This window comes from Rhipicephalus sanguineus, chromosome 3 (genome assembly GCF_013339695.2).
Source record: "Rhipicephalus sanguineus isolate Rsan-2018 chromosome 3, BIME_Rsan_1.4, whole genome shotgun sequence".
NCBI lineage: Eukaryota > Metazoa > Arthropoda > Arachnida > Ixodida > Ixodidae > Rhipicephalus > Rhipicephalus sanguineus.
Genome location: NC_051178.1, coordinates 190,952,216 through 190,975,266, shown reverse-complemented (window position 1 = coordinate 190,975,266; position 23,051 = coordinate 190,952,216). Strand labels below are relative to the sequence as shown.

Sequence of the window (23,051 nt, the reverse complement as noted above, 5' to 3'; positions counted from 1 at the left end):
TGGCAAATCAAAGGCAGTGGACGACGACAAAAGCTGAGCGTCATTCGATCCACGCGTTGTTTTACCCACTCGCCATCCTTCAGCCCGGTTACCAGAGCAAACATGGCGCCTCCGACACTCGAGAGATATTTAGAGATAGCGTGCGTTCATTATCTCCAAACGATATGATGATCTAATAATAGTTCTACGTTTATCTAAGCAACTTTATCATGAAATAGCGCACCCACACGAAGACGAAAGGAAAGGAACGGACGACACGAGCTTTTATCTTCGTGTATAGATGCGCTGTTTTATGGTGAGGCTCTATCAAGTCGCCCGCCTTGGGTGGAACCACCGGACCGACTCTAAGGGGCCCATAAGGACCCCATGATCCGTTTCCTCAGGACCCCAATAAAGCTGTCGATCTCTCGCGCTCAAATTACTACGTTAAGCGACTCACCTGCCCCTTACCAAGAGAAGTTTCCTGAAGCGTCAAATTTCCAAGTTTACCGGCGGGTCATCAAATTTAAATACTAAACCACTTCAAGCTGATACATCCTTCGAGAATGTTAATTTCGTCATCATAGGTTGTAGAGAAAATGAAAGACGAAGTTTCAAGTTTGAATTTCGCGCCGGAACTTGAGCACCTGAATGCCAACATGACGCCGCGGAATTGAAACTGTTTTTTTTCTTTTTTCTCGTAGGCCACACTGGCTCCACAAAATTTCCTGGAACTTGCTACGTTAACCCTGGCTTCCTATAGAACACAACGTGATTAATTTTTACCGATAAAGAATTACTTTGGTCCAGGCAGACGTCGTCAATATAAATGACGTCACGGAGAGTGGGTGTGCGGGTATCTCAAGCCGGCGTCCCCACGTGCACTTTATCTTTGAGCGTTTCCTCACTTACCAAGAGTCTTCCCGCGGCAATAGCGGTGCTTTTGATATTGTGAAATGGCAATTTCCTAATACAAGGAACATGTTGTCTTTTTTGTTGTTCTTCTTTCTTGCCCCATTATGAAGTTATTACTGTATGATATGCTGTTTGCCACGAATCCCTTCTGCACTTGACGAGAGTTCTATTTAGTAATACTGCAGGTCAATACTTTGGCCCAAGCAGGAGGGGCATTACAGCAAGAAAAAATAAAATACAAACATGCGTAAGCAAATGCTACGCGAAATGGACATAATGCATAAAAAGAAGCAGGAATCACACGTCGACATCGCTGAAATTCACAAAAATGGCTTGTCAAAGCAGCCATGAAATCATTTGACTCAAATATATCAATGGCAAGGGAATTCAACTCGCTCACCGTTCGGGGGAAAAAGCCGTACTTGTAAGCGTTTGTGATTCTAGCGAAAATTGGCGCAAGCAAATATTCGTGGCTGTGTCTTCTCGTAGTGGGCCGACATATACAGACGAAGGTAATGCCATATTATTTTTCGCAGCAAGAGTATTGTGTAGTAGTACAAGACGATTAATTTTTCTGCGTGTTTGTAGCGACTGCGTTCTGTTTTATAACATTAATGAGAACGGGGAATCTTTCCTGGCATATTTTCCGTATATAAATCTCTCAGTTTTCTCTGGACTCGCTCATATTGCAGGACTCGCTCAGTTGCAAGAACACCGTTTCTAAGTCGCTCACGTTAACCAGATTGAAAAAGGTTGCTTCATGCCGGCGGTGGCGGGCATCTTCACAGTCAGCACGAACTCATCGTTTCAGCTCGAAACTAGGTTCCACGTGGATGTTAGTGCACTGCGTTTTCTAAACCGTAGCCCTCCGCGATCGTCGACCCACCGGTCGATGATCGCGGAGGTCGCGTTTAAACGCGGAGAGAAGAGGAGGAGGGGGGGGGGGGGGGGGGGGAGAGGGAAAGGCAGTGAGGTCAGCCAGCATTATAACATAAGGTTGCCTACCCTACGCTAGGGGGAGGGGAAAGAAGAGCAGAGAGGAGAGCGGTGTGCAAAAAAAAAAAAAAAAATGAAGGTGCCAAGATGGAGCTCTATAGCCTATAAAATAGACAATTGCCACGCAAAAAAGTTCAATAAGGCCTTAATAGATTTCCGGTGCGAGGACTGTTCGGGTCCGCATTCTAACACTTTCAACGCCACACGGTAACAGTTGAGTCACACACGCGGGATGCCGCTCTGGCGGCCGGCACTCACCGTGCCCCACTGGGTGTTCTTGATCTCCTTGTCGAACTTCTCGTATTCGACGCGGTCCCTGAGATAGACGAGGAAGCGAGCGATGCACACGACCAGCAGGCCGACGAGCACGATGCCGCACACCAGGCCTCCCACGATGTACCACGTGAGCGCCTCACGGCCGCAGTCTATAGTGTTGGGCACGTTTCGGAGGACGAGAGAACAGGATCGGGGAAGGGAGAGAGAAACACATCGTGACGTAGTTACGGATTTGTTATGACACAATTGCAGCTACGAAATTTAGGGACACGCTAAGTGCACTATGGGCAGCCTACAGTTTTTGCAAAACAACAGCAATTATTGCAAAAATACAGGGATCAAAAATATATTGTTAATAAGATCGAAACCAGAACGTCCACTATTGCGGCAAAGTACAGTGGTGCAGGTGGTGAGAAAAGAAAGAAAGAAAAAGATTTGTTCTATCCGTCTGCACTTTAGGAATACACCATCTATATTTGCTTTAGCAGGGCAACACGACATTGTCTGCACATATTTCGTTACGCAAAGCTCACAGACTAAGAACAGCTCACAGAATGTAAGTTCGAAACGAGTTCAGTGCGCTAGCGAGCCAGCACCGGAAGTGTCGGGACTCGGGCCGGTTTTGATAGCATCTTCGACTAATCGCACCGGTGCACACCGGAGCGCCCTGGTGTGCCGTTTCGTCCAATCATCGTATCGCCTGGGCACTTCGGTGTCATCGGTGCGGTTTGCTGAAGATGCCATTATAAGAACACATAACTGCAGCACTGAAATGAAGACAGTTAACAACGAGTAGGGCAAATAAAATGCGCTTTGCAACTGCTTACTCATCTGCCAAGTAAGAATCCGACACGGCGTTAACTGCTATAAACGTGTATACATTGTCGCTTATCGAGTGCGCACGAGCCCCGCGCTGCAAAGCATATGAAAAGCAATGTCTTATTATAAGCTCCATATGTACCGAAACCTACTATCAGAGAGATTATATCGATTGCCCGCGAGTATAATCTTTCAAGCCAAGCAGCAATATCGATTTCGATGGCTCGCGGCGTACAGCAGCCGAGCACTCTAACTCTAAGCAGAAGTGTCGTTATATATCAAAGGGAAAGAAAATGAAAGAAAAAGAAAAGCTATACATGTCGGAAAGTCTCATATATGATCTTAGAAAGTTGATTCTGCGTGAACACGAATAATTAGCTCTTTCGTGTTCCTCCATATTACAGGATAGAGATATCTGTGTATATGCAACATTAAGGGCTGCAACGAACGACACTGCCATATACTATATAGAAAAGAATGCATTCATCAGAAATAACAGCCGAAGATGACAGGCTTTCCTTACGTGCTTCAGAGAAGCGTCTCCTCACCTTTGGTGGTCTGCGCCCTGATGACCAGTTCGTTCTGCTCGTCGTACGAGTACACGAACGAGAAGGAGCAGCTGTCGTCGTCCTTGAAGATGCACTTACGCTCCTCGGGATCAGTGGCTGCAAGAGGAAGGATATCTTATGCTTTCAGTTTATAGACGCCGCAATCATTGAGATGTTACGCGAACAACGACGTCTCCGTTTTGTACGAAATGACGCCCAGTTGTCACGAAACACACAAGGCCCCGGGGGCGATCATTTTTTTTGCGCATATGCATGGTCACAAGAGTGATCGCGTGTCTCCTGTTGTTGGTATAAAACACACCACTTTAGATAGTAAAAATATGCTCCAAGATGCGACTTGGTTCAGCTGTCATACTCAGCTCAAGAAAAATAAAGAAATAACAGGCATGGGTGTAGGGGGGTGGAGGGTAATCTCTATTCGGGTAAAAATTTTCGGGAAGCAAGATAAAAAGATAAAACCAAGCTTTAAGAGATGATTTGGCAACGATTTTACGTGAAGCGGATAACAGTTAAGTAGCCGGTAGAGATCTTGAACTCAACAATTGGACGACATGTTACACAGGATGCCCATAGTGTATGAAGAGTTCATACAGGCCATTTAATCACTCTCCAATCTAACCTCTTTGAACTACATCAGCCTGGTCGGCATCATATCTGTTATGCTGAATAGGAATTGGATGGACGGATGCAAGACTTTATTCAAAGGAGGAAAATTATACAGAAACCATGGCGCAAGCGCGCGCGCGCATGCTTAAAACTACTGACAGTAACAAAGCAACCATGAAGCGTTCTTTGGAATGGAGGTCCGTATGAATGCGAACGATTTCGCCGACATACATGGACATCATGGAGGCCAAAACACGGCGAGAAGTGGACGCATACCTTCGGCGACATCCACGGGTTGGATGTTGAGAGAGCTGCAGTTGAAACGGCACTCTTCCTCGCTCATTTCGCCGGACTCGAAGACGACGCACTGGACGCAGCTGCGGAACTCGGAACACCGGCCCACGCAGGCCTGCGAGGTATGGCCGCGGTTCGTTATCAAAAAGACCGACTGCTGTGACCATCAATCAGACTGTTATACGCCAGTTTTGTACTCCGGCCTAGCGAATAAAAAAAAAAAGATGAAAATAAAGCAATGGTAATAACAATTGTTGGGGTTTAACGTCCCAAAACCACGATATGATAATGAGGGACGCCGTAGTGGAGGGCTCCGGAAATTTCGACCACCTGGGGTTCCTTTAACGTGCACCTAAATCTAAGTGTACGGGCCTCAAGCATTTTCGCCTCCATCGAAAATGCGGCCGGGATTCGATCCCGCGGACCTTCGGGTCAGCAGTCGAGCACCATAACCACTAGACCACCGTGACGGGTAAATAAAGCGTTGGTAGCCTCCGCCACTAATATCCAGGGTTTTACGTGCCGAGAGCACGATATGATTATGAGGCACACCATAATGGAGGGCTCCGGAAATTTCGACCATCTCGTGCACTAACATCGTACAGTACACGGACCTCTAGAATTTCGCCTCCACTGAAAATGCAACCACCGCGGCCGAGATCGAACCCACGACCTTCGGGTCATCAGCCAAGCACCGTAACCATTGTACCAATGCTGCGAGTGCAACGCTATTGCTAGTGCTTTAAAACGCACTCCTGCACGGCGCAGTGTGCCATGCATGGCATGTATACTAATTATAGGTCAGCAAACTCACTCATGAGTCGACTCAGTCAGACTCGCTCAGACTCAGATCGAGCCGCGAGACTGAATTTGAGTGAGTCCGGCTGAATAATTGTTTGTTGAGCTTGAGTTCGAGTGAGCGAGTCCAGTTGAGGAAAATTTTGGTGAGTCTGAGTCCGAGTGAGCCCTAAGGGCAAAGTATATTCCATTAGTGAGTGTGAGTGAGCTCCACATTTTTTGCCGACCTATATATGATATTAATAGAGCACGTACCGCGCAGTCCTGGCAGAAGGGTCCGGCGAAGCGTCCCCGGGCGTCGGCGTGGCACAAGCAGCGTCCGCAGACGCACTCCCCGTGTCCCGAGCACAGGCGGCCGCTGTCCGAGTCCTGAGGCGCCACGCACGTCTCGGTGCCCGTGGAGCATCCGCACGCCGAGCCCTGCCATCCCGGCCGGCAGCGGCACTCGCCGCCGCAGCAGACGCCCCGGTCGGGTCCTCCGCACACGCGGCCCTCGGAGTCGCGCTCGCACGAGAAGGTGTCGCACTCGCACCACTGGCCGAACACGCGACCTCCGGGCACGCCCTGCGCGCGCGACACGTGCACTGAACACGCGAGTCCCAAGCGGTGCAATGCGGCGGTATATTATTCGTAAATGAAGAGACACTAAGATGATCGCAGAGATTTGCATAAAGACAACTATAGCTACGTCCGGAAGGGAAACAGTAACCAACTCGAAAGCGCGCGTACGTTTGGGCATGTTGGTGATTCATGTTCACCTTTTTTAGCGCACATTGAAAACAAAGACGGAATAGAACGAGGCGGAAGCAGCGCTGTGTTCCCGTTGTTCCATTCCGTCCTTGTTCTCATTGTGCGCTAAATAAAGTGAAGAGGAAACAACTCCCTCCTACAACACCAAAGAAAACGGAAATAGAAAGGCACACAGACAAAAGAAAAAAAGAGTAATAGGAAATAACACGAAGAGGAAGAAGGGATAAAGACGTCAAGAGATTGTACGCTATCGCATAAAAACTATGGCATGGTAGAGATGTCTTGTTCAAGCTATCGGATCCTGACGCAGCACCATCGTGCAGAACAATCTTGATATATTTCTCACGCCGTGAGACTAACGGTCACTATACCGTCGGTATTTAAGTGTGCAAGGTGGATAAGGAGCAACAAAAAAAATGAACAAGGTTAAATCGAACTCTATTCACGTATACCCCGATCGTGTTGTGTTATTTGCAGCTGTCGACTATCAAGCTGTTAATTCTTCTCTGTCCTAGGGGCAGATACGTGGAATATAAGTTAAAAGTGCAGTTCGTCGACTCACAAACGAGTAATGGAAATGAGCTGCACACAGGCCGGACGACCACTTATCGCGCAACTGACAGCTTTTGCAAGCACGAAAACACGCGCCACTTCTGAAAAAAAAAGATCATGACTGACTTCAAGCGGGGCACATGTATACTTGCGTGTGTACTCACCGGCGGGTCGTAGCACTTGCACTCGCCACAGACGCAGTCGCCGCGGTGTGAACACACCTCGGAGCTTGAATTGTCACTGCGGGAAAGGGTAACAAAAAATAATGGACAAATATGCGTTAGAATAAGCCTTTGTTACTTCGATGGCCCGAAGTGACCACACAAGCCAACAATGCTGGTCTTGCAAGTCGGTTCTGCGGAATCCATGCGTGATATTACGTGATTTTTAGTCACGCGAGTAGTTACACGATGTTACATAATTCAAGTCACGTGGTTGGTTACGTCATGTTACGTGATTTTAGTCCCCTGGGTGTTACGTAGCTTTTAGTCACGTGACTGGATGTCACGTGATAATGGTGGCGGAGCCCCGCAAGTGGTGGAACAGACTCCAAGAATCGTGTCTTTCCAGAGCGTAGCCAGAATTTTTTTGCGGGGAACGAGACGGGAGGGGGGGGGGGGGGGGGGGGGAGGGTATATATGCACAAACAAACTTTTTAAAAGAGTTTCGGGGGGGTTTGAACCCTCCAAACCACCCTACGTCACTGATTCTTTCTGACACGTCGTCCCGCGGATCGCACACAGTTCACGCTGTGTTTACCTACATAGGCGCGCGCAGGGTCCTCGATTAGGGGCAGCAAAGTTTCACCGCAGCCCCTCCCCCCCCCCCTCCCTCCCCCCCCTTTCTCATCCCATTGGTCTAGTCCAAAACAAAACAAGCTTCGCAATGCTTTGTTTCCCGGATTTCCGAAGGCAAATAAAATGTGGGAAGCAGTTGCAGGGGTTCTCGGCCGCCACTATCGTCAACAATCTGCATGTCCATAACTCTGCACCTAAAATAATGACAGGACAGGTTCGAGAGAGTAAAAGTACGGGGCATACTTGGCGGTACCCCTGTATACAAGCAACCCCCCCCCCCTCTCCCCTTACCTTACCCCTGTGCGCGCGCCTATGTTCACCTATTATCGAGCGGGTGTATACTGTTCACATTATCATGCGCACGAAAGACAGGCGGAACGGTCCTGACCTGCGGCAGAGTGCCGTGTGCTGCTCCAATTCGCTGCCCAGGCACTCGCAGTGCTTGCCGTAGAAGCTGGTCTCGCACTCGCAGGCGCCGCACACGGCGCTGCCGCGGCCTCTGCACGCGCTGCTGTTCGCCTCCTGCGACAACGACAGGTGTACGTGGTCAGGTATGAGTAACGTATAACAGTTGAGGTTTAAAATGCATGTCTCCTATAACCACTCTCATTCAGTCCAAGGCCGACGAAACGATCTACCATAAAGTGACACTATCTGCCTAATCTGGCGGCATTACCTGGAGTTGGTGATAATGGATTTAAAAAAAAGAAGACGCAGTATGATTGCATTGTTCCGCAGCATGATTTCATTGATTCCACAGTGATTGAATTCGATATGTATTTACATCAACTGTAAGTCATCCACCCCTTTGATGAGTTCTCGGCAGCTATGAGCATCTGATTAGTTCTGACGGAAGCTAATTCTATGCAGTGTGGGGCGAGACGCTGCGTCACCCCCTATGATGGAACTGCACATCATTGATAATGAACAACTCGTTTGAAAGAGACAAGAGGAGACGACAGACGCACAAGAACCGTGCATCCCGTTCGTCCGATCTTGCCTCATGCAAAAGATCCTCTCGCGTACATACGTGCAGCAACCTGCACAAGCTAGCACACTACAAACAAAGACCGTTATACGTTTCAAAATGCCTTCATCGCAATACAGTTGTGTAGTGAAACGAAGCGTACGCGGTGTGTCGCGGTGAAGCAAAACGAGAGTTTGAACAAGTACTACTTTAACAACGTCCCGTTCTTTAGCATACATTGTCGGTTCCTCCAGGTCCAGGGCAACGGAGGATCTCAAGCTTATACTCTGACATGTCCATGGGTTTGAATCTCACCGAGGTACCCGAGATCGGCTGTCCGCGACGACAGCGCGAACAGCCAAGCCAACCTGCGAAAAGCACCGACTGATCGCCGTGGTTCCAGCTTTGATCACCACGTTGGTCTTTTGGGTGCCCCGGACTGCACGCACACATCGCGTTGAAGCTTACTAGAGCACGCCCGCGTCATTGCGTATACCAGAATACCGGATACGTGCGCTGAACGTTAACGACTAGAGGATCAAAGGCAACGAAGCAAGACGAGCAGACAACACTCGCGCGTGCGCACTCACCACGACGTCCTGGCAGGCGCAGCGGCAGATGGGCTCCACGCGCACCTGCACGTACTCGTTCACTCCCACGGGGGAGATGCGGAACGCCGTGCTCTGGCCACCCTGGACACCATCGCTGGGACACTGCTCCAGCTCCACGGTCACCTGGAACTCGATCTGCGGGGCACGAGACCCTCAGCTCACACTGTAAGAAGGACCTCATGTGCGCACACAAGGCAACGCCTGTCTCTACAAGAAGGCGCCTCACTTCTTCCACAACGCGTTTGACGTGGATGAGAATATGTAAATATACCTGAGCAACGCTACCTCTCCTAAATGATCGTTTAAAAAATAGTTCAAACTAAAGAGAGAGGAAAACGTTTATTGGGTGGCCAGTAAATGAATGTGGGAGGGTCCCTATTCCAGGAACCTTCTGGCCTGGACCGCCTGCCGGGCCCGCGCGACGAGTTGGCGCTGGTCGACCAGGTCCGGCTTGGAGATCGCAGCCTCCCACGCTTCACTAAGGAGGTTTGGGTCTGCATCTGTTGCTGCTGCTTGTATATGGCTGGGTTGCTGCCTTTGCATTGCAGAAGAAGGTGTGCTAGGGTGTCTGCCACTTTACAGTGTGGGCAGATGTAGTCGTATGACGTTGGTTTTAGGTGATGCAATAGAACGCCGTGCGTAAATGTAAGATCTTTTTTTAATGGGGCGTAGTTCATACATGCGCTAAATACGAAAAAAAATGCAAATAGACAACTGTGTGCATGGGAAGTCTAAGAACACAGAGTTCGTAGCACAGGTCCTCCAAAATTATATGCTCCACACTACCCTCGCAAGATACATCCACACTTAAGGATTCATTCTGCTTTAATCTCTTGTACATGCATAGCTTAACTACACCAGCTTATATGTGCAGTACGTAGTATACAACGCGCTCGCTCTCCACAGTGGTCCGTGCATTTGCGACTGCTCAACAACTGGCACCACGCACATCGACAATACTGACCGGCAGCACAAATTGCAGCGGTTTCCATCAAGATTTCTATCAACCTGCGCAATGTATTTCGTGCGTCCTTGCTATACGCGTGGACCATGGCGCAGTAAACAACAGGTTCGTGTGTGAGCACGCCGCCATTCCACCACTTTCAGCACTGAGAGAGCTAGCGGTGTTCAGGCATATTATCCATTGCTCACTATCGCATTCCCGCAATACGTTTCGAAGCTTTTCTACTGAATAAAAGTTGCACGTTCCTCGACACACGCGTTCACGGTGCTTACCTCGTCGCCGACTTTAATGCCGTCGCAGGCATTGCTCAGGCCCCTGGAACTGGACCTGTGGACGAGACGATACCGTTGCAGCGATGATCAAAAGCATGTAACACAGTAATACACGCAATTAGTTCGGTCTATGTATAAGTGACCGGACAACAGCTCCTCGTACTCACCCGCGCAGGCAGCTGCTCTTGTAGCTGACCTTGAGAAAGTCGGGAGCGTTGTCCTGGAGGACCACTTCGGAGCGAATTTTCTGCGGTCATTGCGAGAGAGTGCTCGGTTACACCACCGAGTAATCGCACGGGACGCATTACTGAAGCACATGCTTCCGTTGGGACGTCGCCCGCAGCGATATTCTACGATGCGCTCTATATATACGTGGTTAACACTAAGCGCATACGTGGACGCGTTGTGGTACTGGTTGCCTTCACAACAGCCGGAACTCCACCCACGAATACGCTGACTCATTACGCCAACGTCAGGAGAAGTCATGTTGAAAGTATATCGCAAATGCGTTCTACATTGTTTCCATGTACAGTATCGTATCCCATTACCTCCACTCTCCCCCCCCCCCTCCCTCTTACATACACAATTTTCTAATGTGCCTGCGAACGACTGAAGCAATCACACGAGAGCGCGAATTCCCCATTCGACATCGCGGTATAGCTGTCAGTTAATAAGTATATTGGAGGCACGTGAAACGTGCTTCTAAGAGCAGAAAGTGTTAAAGGGACACTAAAGAGGAACAATGAATTCGTTTAGATCGATAAACTCTGCTCTGAGAAGTCTAATGTCGTTAATTTCGCCATCATAGGTTTATTAATAGAGGAGAAAATCAAGTTCAAAGTTTCATTTTTAAATTTCGCGCCGAAATCTCCCCGCGTGACGTCACGGATTTCAAAGTGTATTTATCGTATTTTGGCGCGATTGGCTCTACAAAATTACCCAAACTTGGTATGTTAAGTCTATGGACCCCTCAGAGGACAATGCACTTCATTTTTTATCGATTAGGAACTACGTAGTCCCCAGTAGGAGCCGTCAAAATATGTGACGTCACGGCGAATGGTGCGGAAACTTCTAGGTGGCATCGCCACCCACATTTTCTTTTTGCACGTTCTCTCGCTTACTAAGCGTCTTCTTGCAGCAAGCGTGGTGTTTTTGGCATCGTGAAAGAGTACTTTACTAATATGAGAAAAATAGTTTTGCTTAGTGTCCCGTTAAGAAGTGTTAAGAGCTCGAGTAAGGAAAAAAAGCACAGGCATAAATTCTGTCCCTCTTGTCAATGGACGTCCCACGATAACATACGTGTCTTCTAGGACACAAGCACACAGACCTTCCTCGGATATTTCAGATGCCACAGCGGCCACGGAGAAACAAGAGGTGGCGTTCCACATGCACGTTAGGTTTCAGCGGGACTCACGTAGTACTGGTCCCGGACGAGCTGGACGATGTTCGAGGAGTCGCCGGCGAGCGTGCCCACGGAGGATCCGTCGATGAACGAGCTGAGTTTGTCGTAAACGCCGAACGCCTTCTCGGGAACCGCGAAGATCAGGTTGATCTTGTTCTGCTGCACCACGCGCACGATCTGGCTCAGGGAAGGGTAGTCCTGCGGAACGGCACGTCATATTACTATTCAGTATCACGTTGTCCCTAAAAACAATTTTTCTCGCATATTAATGGTACATTCGACTGGTCGTTTGAGAGCGCTCTGACTGTGTTTCGGTAAACTGTTGAATTCAACTGCCCAGCTTTAATCACCTTTTCAACGAGAACAAGCATGGTATGCAAGTCATCTCTTTCCTTCCTGATCATGTACGCTGTGACCCGATTTTCATTGTTTAGAAAACCATTTATTTGCTTTAGAAAACATCTGGCGTTTTCGTTAAGCAGCTGGGAGCGTCTTTTCGTTTTGCTTTAGAAACACTGGCGTCTTTTCGAATTTTGCTACCATTAGAAAACATCTGAGTCTCACAATTCGTTGGTTTATTTCAAAATCAATCAACGCTTGCCGCGAGGAGACGCTTGGTGAGCGATAGATAGATAGATAGATAGATAGATTGATAGATAGATCACGCACAGATAGATAGATCTCACCAGGCACTACCTTGGAGATAGTAAACAGACAGGACAGACTAATGACAGACAGACATGAGAGACAGACAGACAGACGACAGCTTTTAGACAGACAGACTTACACTTCTAGACTAATGTTTCATACTGATAGAACATGCCAGATAGATAGATAGATGGATAGATAGATAGAGAGATAGATAGAATAGATAGATAGATAGATAGATAGATAGATAGATAACGCGCACGCTGCGAACTTTTTTATTGTACACCGAGGAGGAGAGCCGGTTTTACCCCGACACTCCCACCGGCCGCTCCACGTTGGAACAGGCAGGGAGTATCCTGCCCGCGGCATTACGACTGGTTACGCACTACTTGGACTTGCCCGAAGCTGACGGTGACGATCCGTACTTTTGATGGCGGAATAAAACCCTTGTCTTGGGATGATTTGCGCCTTGAGTTCCTTGGGTACGTGGGGGATGTCCCACATCATGTGCTCAAATGTACACACCACACCCACAGTCGCCGCGAGCAGTCAGTGAGCGATGAGAACGCGCAAAAAAGAAAATGCGGGTGGCGACGCCACCTTAAAATTCCCGCACCAAAACACTGTGACGTCATAGATTTTTGGCGGCGCGTTCTAGGTCCTACATATAGTTCCTAATCGGTGAAAAATAAGTACATTGTCCTCTGAGGGGGCCAGAGACTTAACATAACCAGTTTCAGGTATGTTAAGGCATTTGGCGGCGTTGAGCCAACGTCACCAAATTACGAAAATTACACTTTGAAATCCGTGACGTCACGCGCGGAGATTTCGGCGCGAAATTTAAACATGAAACTTCGAGCTTGATTGTCTCGTCAATTATTAAACCTATGATGGTGAAATTAACGGCACTAGAGTTCTCAGAGTACAATTCATCCACCTAAACCGATTCATTGTTTCGCTTTAGTGTTCCTTGAAAGCCTAAAGCTGCGGTTTTTGTGCTGAGGCTACTGAACGAGTTATATACCGCATTTTTCCACGGCTCTTGGAATACGCCTGTCGACCCGTGGTAGGTTATACGGGTAACGCGAAATCGATACGAAAGCACTCGCGCGGGGTCGACAAACACGGACGCTAAGTAGCGCTGCATGCGTTACCATGGTACCGTCCAATCCAATAGCATATATACATACTGTAGGGTATTTACTCAGGCGAAAGTGCTGCCCATTAAATAAAACAAGAAAATAAAAGGAGGCTATATATAGCGTATATATAGCGTATATATAGTGCATATATAGCGTATATCTTTGCGCTATATACCCTTGCGTATATATAGCGTGATATACAGGAAAAAGTGAGGGACCCTCAGATGGGGCATAAACCTTCAACTGGCGCAAAACAGCGCGTGCAGGTTTTTCAGTGCCTTACGCGCTGACTCACACGCATTGCCCGAGCCTTTATGGAAACGAAAGCACACATCTGAGCACTCTGCTCGAGGGCAAAATGAAAAAAAAAAAATTAAGAAGAAACAACTCCGTGTAACGGCGCTCTTGGGCAACCGCACGCAAAGCGACCCATTTCACACGCAAGTGCGGGGCCATGCAGTGTGCCTGCTCGCTCCTCGCACACGTGTATACATGTAATGACAGTGAGTCTTGATTTCACGGCTTCAATTAGGAGCAGCGCGTGCTGCGTTCAGAAGTGGTGGAATATAATGGAGGCGTAACGCACCTGTTCCTTACTCTCCGAGTAGAAGCCGTCCTCGTCCAAGTGGCACTGCTCGTCGTTACGCTTGACGGCGCCTCCGAGCTGAGAGAGGGAGAGAGAAATTGCGTGAGAAAACAGATTCGCGGATTCGTTTAGAAAGCTGCAGCTTTTGCGCAGACGAATGTAGGTCAGACATCTTTCACCTTCAGCGTTGAAGCCTATTATTTCGGAACAAGGTTAAGGCGGTAATTGGAAAGTGATTTACTTAAATTTGCGTAAGGCCGGGTTTCTTGTTTGCTTTTTGTTTGTCTCGATTCCGAGCGTCAGCGGACGGTGAGCCTAACACCGAGAACATGGGGAGGCGCATGACATGATGACGGAAAATACAGTAAAACATCGGTGATACGAATCTCGCGGGGTTACCAAAAATATTCGTATCATCCGAAATTCGTATCACCAGATAACATAGAAAATTAGTTTGCGACAAAAGAAAGTTGGCATACGTTTTGATTAAATGTGTCTCAGGGCCGCAGCGACGTCATGAACAGCTCTGAATGTTTGCCAGTAAAGTTTTTAGACGTCAAGGATCATACTTGTACTCGTAAATATACAGTGCATGCGCGCGTGTGTAATTAATGAAGCAGATGTGTTGTGCCCCGTGACCGCTAGTAGCCCCTTCATAATCTTACTGCGCTTTTCTGCATTACAGCAGAGTACTGCGGCGAAAGTGACTTAAGAAGCGCTTTGCACACGATAGACAGAGGCCAAAAACCTTCGCCGGGACCGTCCGCTTCGTCTCTTGGGATCTTCGTCCACCTTTAATGGGACTTCATGACGGACCCGCAGCCCAAGTTTCAGTCTTGTTTCATAGAACGTGTGATTGCGTCGACATGGCTTGCATCGACGTGGCAGGCACGTGTTAAGACAGTACAACGACGCTGCTGCCTCGAGCACTGGAGCACGCGTCAACGTGTCGGAAAAAAAAAAGCGCGACGTTTAACGTCATCTCTAATCCAAACACGAAGGCGCCTAAAGGCGTCCAAGATTCGCGCGCACTATCTCGGAGGCAACGACGCATCGTTAATGGTCGTGCAGCGCTCATGGCCACGCACGCGCCTGACTGCTGCGTCTTCCGCGTCTTCCGCGTCTTCCGCGACAGCGCGGGCAGCACCTGTTTTCGAACCTGTGCGCTAGCGTACGTTCGTATCAAACGTCGCGGGGTGCAAATCGGTTCGCAACAACCGTACCCCAATACATTGCAGGCTAATGGGCCTTGGCCGGGACCACAGAAAAATTCGTATCACCCCGAAATTCGTACGAGCCGTGATCGTATCACCGAGGCTTTACTGTAATCGTATACAAGTCGCGGGTTCGATACCGGCCGCGGCGGTCTCACTTCGATGGAGGCGATATGCTAGAGGCCCATGTAGGCCTACTGTGCCATGTCAGTGCACGTTAAAGAACACTGGACTATCGAAATTGGCGGAGCCCTCCACTACGGCGTGCTTCAGAATCATATCGTGGTTTTGGCACGTAAAACCCGAGATATTATTAAAATAATTGTACGCATGTTACCGCTAATTTACGCAGAAGCAAAAACAAAAATTTCGTTGACGATACAAGATCAAAGTACGGGACAAAGAAAGGAAACAAAGAAACAATATATAAAGTGGCAGGAGCGCCGAAGCGGATTCACAGAAATGATTTACAGACCGGAATGCGCAAGGACATCCCTAGGCGGACAGAAAAATAGGCAGCATTCGACAACTCCGCCAAGATTTATCATGGGTTAGGTTAAGCGAGGTTAGGTTAGGTTAGCACAAGTGAAGTTAGCGGCCGAGCCAACAAGCTCAGAAATGAACAGTTCCAATCGAACCTAACCCGATTCAGCCCAACTCCAACCTATATATGGCCAGATAACGGCATACATATAGTTCACACACCAGTCCATCGCCGGCCGAATGGAAGATGGAGTCCGTGGCAAACAGAAGGATCTTCCTGGACCTCTGGCTCCAGCCAATGGCCTCCTGCAGGCGCCATGGAGTAACATAACCGTCAATGGCAGTTTAACAAACCGCGAGGGTATACAGCGATTGAAGCGTGTTGTCCCACCTTGCACACGACAGCCTGCATGATGGCGTCGAAGCCGCCCTCTGCGTTGTCCAGGTTGCCGGACAGGCCGGCAGAGGACACCTTCTCCTGTGGACCATGAGAAAGAGGAAGCATCACGAATAGAGAATTAAGGAGCCGTATCGGTGGAGTCACTTGCAACGCTTGTCTCACATGCTTCGCCGTCACACGGTAAACTCTCTTGGTTTATCATTCAAATAATGCAACACTGTAATATTGGTAAATGGATATCATAATAAGAGATTAGTCATTACTGAGACAGAAAACAACACATCCCAGTTTTTTGGCGTTATGCGATCAATCCATTTTACGAATCGCATCCCTATTTGTCCTGTTTAAAGCATTTCATACGTAATCTTCTTCTTCATGAGTATCTGTCCCAAGTAGTGCTTGTTTCTTTGCATGAATGTTATAAAAACCAGTTAAATCGCCTTCTTTCACAACAGCTTTACGATGAAGACAAAACCGTCTATACTCTATAGAATGTATATGCTGTAACTATACGATGGACCCTGTTAGCTCAGCTCCAACCCTACCTTCTTCATTACGTGCATATATACACGCTGCACACAACATACTCCTGTTAAACGTTTGAATGACAAGCGCATCGAACCAATATATACATGTACTATATGTATACGTACGGTGAAGAGGCTACTGTTTGACGTGAGCGCCAGCTGGTGGTGGAAGCCGTAAGGTGGGTCGCACTCGGTGTCGTGGCAAGGGTTCTGCAGTCTGCGACAGGTCGCGACAAAGCGATTTTTCATCATATCGGACGAAGATTAATTACATGGAAGAGCACTCAAAATGAGCATACACTAATAGCCATACCCGTAGCGTATGATGTGACAAATATCTAACCTCAGCTGCATGCCATACAACAAAACACACACACGCACACACAAATGTGTACTGACCATAAGGCCATGGTTGCTTAGCGCAAAGCAACGTTCACAGGAATGGAAAGGATCGATGTGAGCCCTAACCTTGCTCACCTTTCCCTCGTTGTTTCGTTTTTTTTTTGTTTTGTTTTTTTTTTGCGCTTTGCGACCATAGTTGCATTGTCAGTATAGACAGTTATGAACTGACTAGCCCGACAGTAAGTAGTCATTAGCACATATAAAATTGTGCAGAAGCCATCGACGACGAAATGCTGACGTAAAAGCATGTCACACACTTCGAGCAAGCCATTCGCTTTATGGAAGTGTTGCGATTTGTCGCAAAAGCGAGAATGTTTCGGTAGCCTTAGTTATTGATTGCTTCATGGTGTTATCCAGAACGGAGTCGTTGACCGGCACATCCGCGCAGCACTATACTGTAAGTGGACAGCACATCCTCTTCTTCAAGAACTCTAAATATAGCCGGCGTTTCCGCAACGAACTCGAGCCGCAACTCGAGAGGCCGCCCTTTGTGCCGGCATCCTTTGCATCGGCAGTGAAAGCCTTCAACCGCCTAAACCCCGAAAAACAGGCGAAAGAGCCGTAGTGCATGTATATACTTCACAAAGGTATTTTCCTTAAAAGAAGACTAAACACTGTGCTGAGCATGCGGGCTGCGCTATGCGTGGCAGGCACGTTCCTTCGCGCTTATACCACCACTAAATTGCTTATATCAACATCTTCGCTATGCCGTCTCATGGCGCTCAACGCTCCCTCCTCCATCATACACAACGGCTTCATCGCTATATACCGATGTTGCGAAACTATCGTAAAAAGGCACGGACGGCGAAGTACCTAAAACAACGCGGCATTTTTTTATCAGCGCGAGAGATAAGGAATGAGGTGGGGCTCTGAGCTATACACAAACGCAAAAAGCAAGACGTCGCCATCTTGTTGCACCCAAGGAGCAACGGACGAGACAGCGCGCTGTATGAAAAGCACTGCATGGCGCCGGGTGTGGGCAGGCGAAGTATATTTGCTCTGAGCTTAAAGTGATAAGCTGACAAGGGGTCTGCGGTTGTCGGTGTTCGACAGGCACACGGCCTCGTGAAGAGTCCGACAAGAGAAGTGCGTTGGGGAAAACCAGAAGAAAGAAAAGAAAGAAAGAAAGACCTCCTCACCTGGCGGGCGTGGTGTCGACGTACGGTAGCACCACCTTGTCGATGAAGGAGCCGAAACCGAGGCGGAAGTTCTTGGTCACGTTCAGCATGTGCTGCACTGCGAAATGACACGCATAGCTCCACTCACTATCCACTCCAGTGGCATATATAATAAACACGCTAATGTATATACAGCCTATAATTTCCATTTATATATACCTCTTCTGCGTTTTTAAATTCTGCCAGACTCACAGTGACTTCCGATGAATGTAAATTGTAATTGGCGCTTTGTGGTACACGCGCATTCTGATTCTTTGTACACATTAAAAAGTGTGGCATACCGAAGTTTACTTGAATTTCTTGCAGGAGGGAGAAATTTAGTGAAAATGCCGCTAAATGTGGAGCTCCAGTGGTCCTTTAGCGTTCGAGCAGAACGCAGCACACTATAGCTTCTCTGTCTCTTCTTTCTTTTTGATATCCGGGAATCCAACCAACGACCTCGTGCTATAGGCATCACTATCGTCATCGTAATTTTATCTTATGTCCACTGCATTACGGTGGCCTCTCCCAACGATTTCCAAACACACCCTGGCCTGCGTTAGCTGATTTACACGTCACTGCGTTAAGATTCTGACCGACGCCGTGATAAGGTGTTTCGCAGCTGCATGCTGCAGCATGTAGTGGTAGGCAAAAACAGGACGGTAGATTTATCCATACACGGACACTTCCACTTATGTGGTTACTACAGAACCAAACGCGCGTGCATGACAAGCACTCGGGACCTCTGTCCCGTTTACGGCGATAACGAAGTAAACATGACGATATATCGTCATCCGCATGCAACGTGCGCGCGACGCGACACATGTTTTGCGGCTATAACGGGTATATATTTCTACGTACAAAACAAGCCGGTTCGAGCTGCGCCAGTCGCGCTGCCGGTCACGCAACTCGACCCTGCATGCGAACCGAATTTAAGCTGTATACACGAACCGTGACGGCTTATCTTGGCAACGCGGCTTATCTCGGCAACGGCCTTCGAAAACATACACGTATGACCCCACACGCACACAACCACGCAACAACTTCCCTCGCGGTTTAAAAGAACGCGGTAAGCGCGGTGGAGAAAAGCAGCTTAGGCAAGATCGACGTCGATCGGCATGTAAACTATACTGCAGGCCCTGGAAACCTCGAAACAGTGGCGCCACGCTTGTATACGGGCCGATGTTTTCATTGAAAACAACGCAGCGACGTAAACAAGGCAGCGATAGGCATCGGCGTTGACCGCGTTCCGGAATCGCCATTGGCTGCGTGACCCGTATATATACGACACTGTACGTGAACGCGCCGTCGCTGTTTCGAGCCCTATTGCCTCGTGTCACCCCCCCCCCCTCCCCGAAAAAAAAAAGAACGGTGAAAATGAAAGGAAAGTAACAACAAAAAAAAAAACATGGCTGATCCCTCTTTCATAGGAGTCGGTATAACACGAAAGTGAAACGTGTCTTCACAGACGTAGTTGAGCATTTGTTGTGCATTGTTTCGGCACAAGGGCGAAGAAATGAATGCTATAGCAACAAATTGTAATGTCGCGCAAAGAACGGCAAGCAGCTCGAAACTGGCAACGCGCTGCTCGAGCAGAAAGGACGCATGGAAAGAACATGCACAGGACGAGCGCGAACTAACAACAGTCACAGCTCGACAGTTAAAGGGGTCATGAACCACTTTTCCAAGTAATGATCTAATGGCCTCAGTATCGGAGTGTACTGCCTCCCGAATCGATTGCCGCAAAAATTTCTCGAATCCGTCAAGAATCAGCGGAGTTACGGGGGTTTGGCGCACGCTCCCAGCGCTTTCTCTCTTTTCTCGTGCCGGCGAGCGCACTGGAAGCTAGACAGGGAGGGATGGCATGGGGGAAAGAAGTTACGCCAGCGCGCGTCATGAAACGCGATCGCTCTCCCGCTGTGATTCGCTTGCGCGAGTGCGGCTACCGTGTACTGAGGAGTGCGGCGCCGGCAAGTGGCGGCGCCCCGCGGCAAGAAGCGCATCTGATCCGAACGCCGCTCTCGATTTACGTCGGCTATCGGCCAATAAGCATGCTATGTCTCTTGCTACGTACAGCGGACAGACGCCCCGCCCACCGACGAGAGTGAGAACCGGCCTCTGTTTGAAAAGAGGGTGCCTGGGGAAACGGCAACTTCGCGCTCCGCTTGTGGCCATTACGCGGCGCGCACGACTGTAATATTTGGCAGAGCAGTTCATAGCCGTGTCAGCTTTCCGCAGGATGTGTTTTTTCAATCAGCCCAAGGGGTGCTTCATGACCCCTTTAAAGCGGCTGCTCAAACACTGAGCAGGATGCACGAAACGAACGCATAAGTATACACAGGATGAGCGCGAACTAACTGTCACAGTTGTAACATTTGTGTGTGAGCAGCCCAAAAGCGGCCGCTGCAGTGAGCGAAGTGACCTTCGTGCTCTCTGTAACTTCAACGCAAACTTGCGGTAAGAGCACAAGACGTACAAACCACCTCCCACCACGAGATAAGCGCACGCGCACGAGCGACCGCGCCCTGTGGAGGCGCGCGCGCATCGCAACACGCGGGACGACTTCGAGCCCTTCGCGCCACCTCGCTAGTGATAACGAAAACACGCTGAAGTGCTACCGATCTCTGAGTGCCGCCAACGGTAAATGGTGTATATAAATAGCTCGCCGTTAGATTTCCCAAGAATGTGCCGTCTGTGGCCGAGTTGGTTCGCGCCATGCGCTGAGCAGCGAGGGGTGGAAGGTTCGACTCCCGGCGACGGAACTTATTATTCTAATTTTTTTTTTGCCATCTGGTAGTGTATATTTTACAACGTCATATCCGTAACGGAAATACGTCAGTGGAGCCGTGGTGGTCCCCGGCATAAAACACTTTCGTGTTAAAAAAAGTAAGGGAGGTGCAGGTCACATGACAATGTTGACGCCTAGTCGCAGAAAAAGGGAGAATCATGGGAAAGGAAGAAATTGATAATTGCTGGGGATTTTACGTGCCAAACCACGTTGCGCTAGCGTGTGTGTATATGTGGGTGGTTGGTCAGGACACTCTCTTCAAGCTGTTGAGCTCTCTTTTCCCTGGTCTCCCGCAACACCATTTATATCGTTGCAAATTCAATTCAAAACCACGATATGACTATGAGGGACGCCGTAGTGGGGGACTCCAGAAATTTCAACCGCCTGGGGCTCTTTAACGTGCATCTAAATCTACAAGTACACGGGCCCCTAGTAGAGTGCCTCTCTACCTCTAGCATTTCGCCTCCATCGAAACGCGACCGCCGCGTCCGATCGGGTCAGCAGCCGAGCTTCATCGGGTCAGCAGCGATGAAAGCTGCGTCCGCTCGCGAGCAGCTGTCACGGAATGAATATCAACGTTTGCTCCTAAAGCGAAGCCGCTTGCGCTCTGGCTCTTTGCTCATAATATTATGTTCTAACAATACGCAGAGGCGACGTGAGGCAAGGCCGCATGCAACGCAATTGCATACCGTTGCGCAGAAGTAACGGCTGCCTGGCATTTCCAAATGCGATGAGGAACACCGGTAGAAAAAAAAAGTGTGTGTGTGTGTGTGTGTGTGTGTGTGTGTGTGTGTGTGTGTGTGTGTGTGTGTGTGTGTGTGTGTGTGTGTGTGTGTGTGTGTGTGTGTGTGTGTGTGTGTGTGTTGCTCTTTTCGGTGTGTCCTGACTTTTCACGTATATGAATCTCCTTGAAGAGGCACGTTAACTCTCTTGTGGGTCACACGACTCTCCGAAGAGGGCATAGCGATCTCCAAAGAGAGTTCAGGTTACTCTTCAAAGGGAGTCATATACATGGCAAGTCAGGACTCACAAAAAAAGTCAGATGACTGTTCTTACTATTCTCTTAGAGTGTACGGCAGCGTTACAAGTGTCGCACTATGAGGGCTCGTTCACACAGGCGTCAAACGCTCCGTCACGTCACCGTCACGTCAAAAAAACGTACAGCAGACGCGACGTAGCAGTGTACGAACAGACGACGGTGGTTGCAGCGTCGACAGCAGCACGTTTTTGTGCAATGTTGACCGACTGATGCACCAAAATAGAACTTGTCCACGCAGCTCAAATGCTTCGCTGGCGCTCTCCCGACTCCGCTGGGCGCTCCTCCTCGCACCACAAACACACACACACACGCACAAAAGCAACCACTTGTCCCCCCGTTTTAGGGGCGAAGCTCCTTATAGCGGCACCCGTTCGTCCCTCGTAGCGTAGTATGTAACCAGTCTTACGCTTTGACCTGCAAGGTGGTGCCGGTGGGAGATTTTTCCTGTGCGTTGTTGAACAATAAAAAATTCGCAGCGTTAGCTAAAAGCCGACTTCTTCTGTCTCTCATTCCCATTAGCAGCCATTCTTTACCTCCAAGGTAGTGCCTGGTGATATTTCTCCTGTGCGTGATTAAACAATAAAAATTTTGTTCAAAACGCCGTTGATTGATGAAATAAACCAACAAAAGACGCCAGATGTTTTGTAAAAGCAAAACGAAAGAACGCGAGATGTTTCTAAAGCAAAACGAAAGGACGCCAGCTGCTTAACGAAAGACGCCCGATGTTTTCTAAGCAATGGTTTTCTAAACAATGAAAATTCACAGCGTACATGTAAAATTAAAGTGCGCTGCAAGTCGTCATAACTCATCGAACCTTTAGTATAAACGCGCCCGATCTCACGTTGGTGATGATGTACTGGGCAGAATTCACGGAAGATTCACGGTTTACCAATGAACCTCCGCAGCTTCGCCCACTCATCATCATTCACTCCGTGGATATGCTGTGATTTTCCCTGTGCGTTGTTGAACAATAAAAAATTCGCGGCGTTAGCTAAAAGCCGACTTCTTCTGTCTCTCATTCCCATTAGCAGCCATTCTTTACCTCCAAGGTAGTGCCTGGTGAGATTTCTCCTGTGCGTGATTAAGCAATAAAAATGT

General features: G+C 48.7%; 1 protein-coding gene across 13 annotated transcripts in view; it reads right to left on the bottom strand.

Moving 5' to 3' along the window:
- Nucleotides 1-23,051, bottom strand: part of LOC119387912 (integrin beta-PS) — a 136,716-nt gene that overhangs the window by 89,234 nt on the left and 24,431 nt on the right. For 4 of the 13 annotated variants that reach the window (XR_007415477.1, XR_007415478.1, XM_049413751.1 and 1 more), the window contains exons 6-20: nucleotides 18,109-18,205; nucleotides 16,694-16,784; nucleotides 16,032-16,118; nucleotides 15,863-15,946; nucleotides 13,944-14,021; nucleotides 11,580-11,765; nucleotides 10,333-10,412; nucleotides 10,166-10,220; nucleotides 8,909-9,064; nucleotides 7,740-7,873; nucleotides 6,719-6,794; nucleotides 5,508-5,816; nucleotides 4,437-4,569; nucleotides 3,534-3,650; nucleotides 2,149-2,315 (exon numbers count right to left, since the gene is read on the bottom strand). Coding sequence is in view for 11 of the 13 variants with exons in the window: in XM_049413751.1 (XP_049269708.1) it covers nucleotides 2,149-2,315; nucleotides 3,534-3,650; nucleotides 4,437-4,569; nucleotides 5,508-5,816; nucleotides 6,719-6,794; nucleotides 7,740-7,873; nucleotides 8,909-9,064; nucleotides 10,166-10,220; nucleotides 10,333-10,412; nucleotides 11,580-11,765; nucleotides 13,944-14,021; nucleotides 15,863-15,946; nucleotides 16,032-16,118; nucleotides 16,694-16,784; nucleotides 18,109-18,205 (1,850 nt within the window). In the remaining 2 variants the exon portion in view is untranslated. The remainder of the gene's footprint in view (nucleotides 1-2,148; nucleotides 2,316-3,533; nucleotides 3,651-4,436; nucleotides 4,570-5,507; nucleotides 5,817-6,718; nucleotides 6,795-7,739; nucleotides 7,874-8,908; nucleotides 9,065-10,165; nucleotides 10,221-10,332; nucleotides 10,413-11,579; nucleotides 11,766-13,943; nucleotides 14,022-15,862; nucleotides 15,947-16,031; nucleotides 16,119-16,693; nucleotides 16,785-18,108; nucleotides 18,206-23,051) is intronic. The other 9 variants (XM_049413752.1, XM_049413744.1, XM_049413750.1 and 6 more) reach the window with 9 other exon arrangements.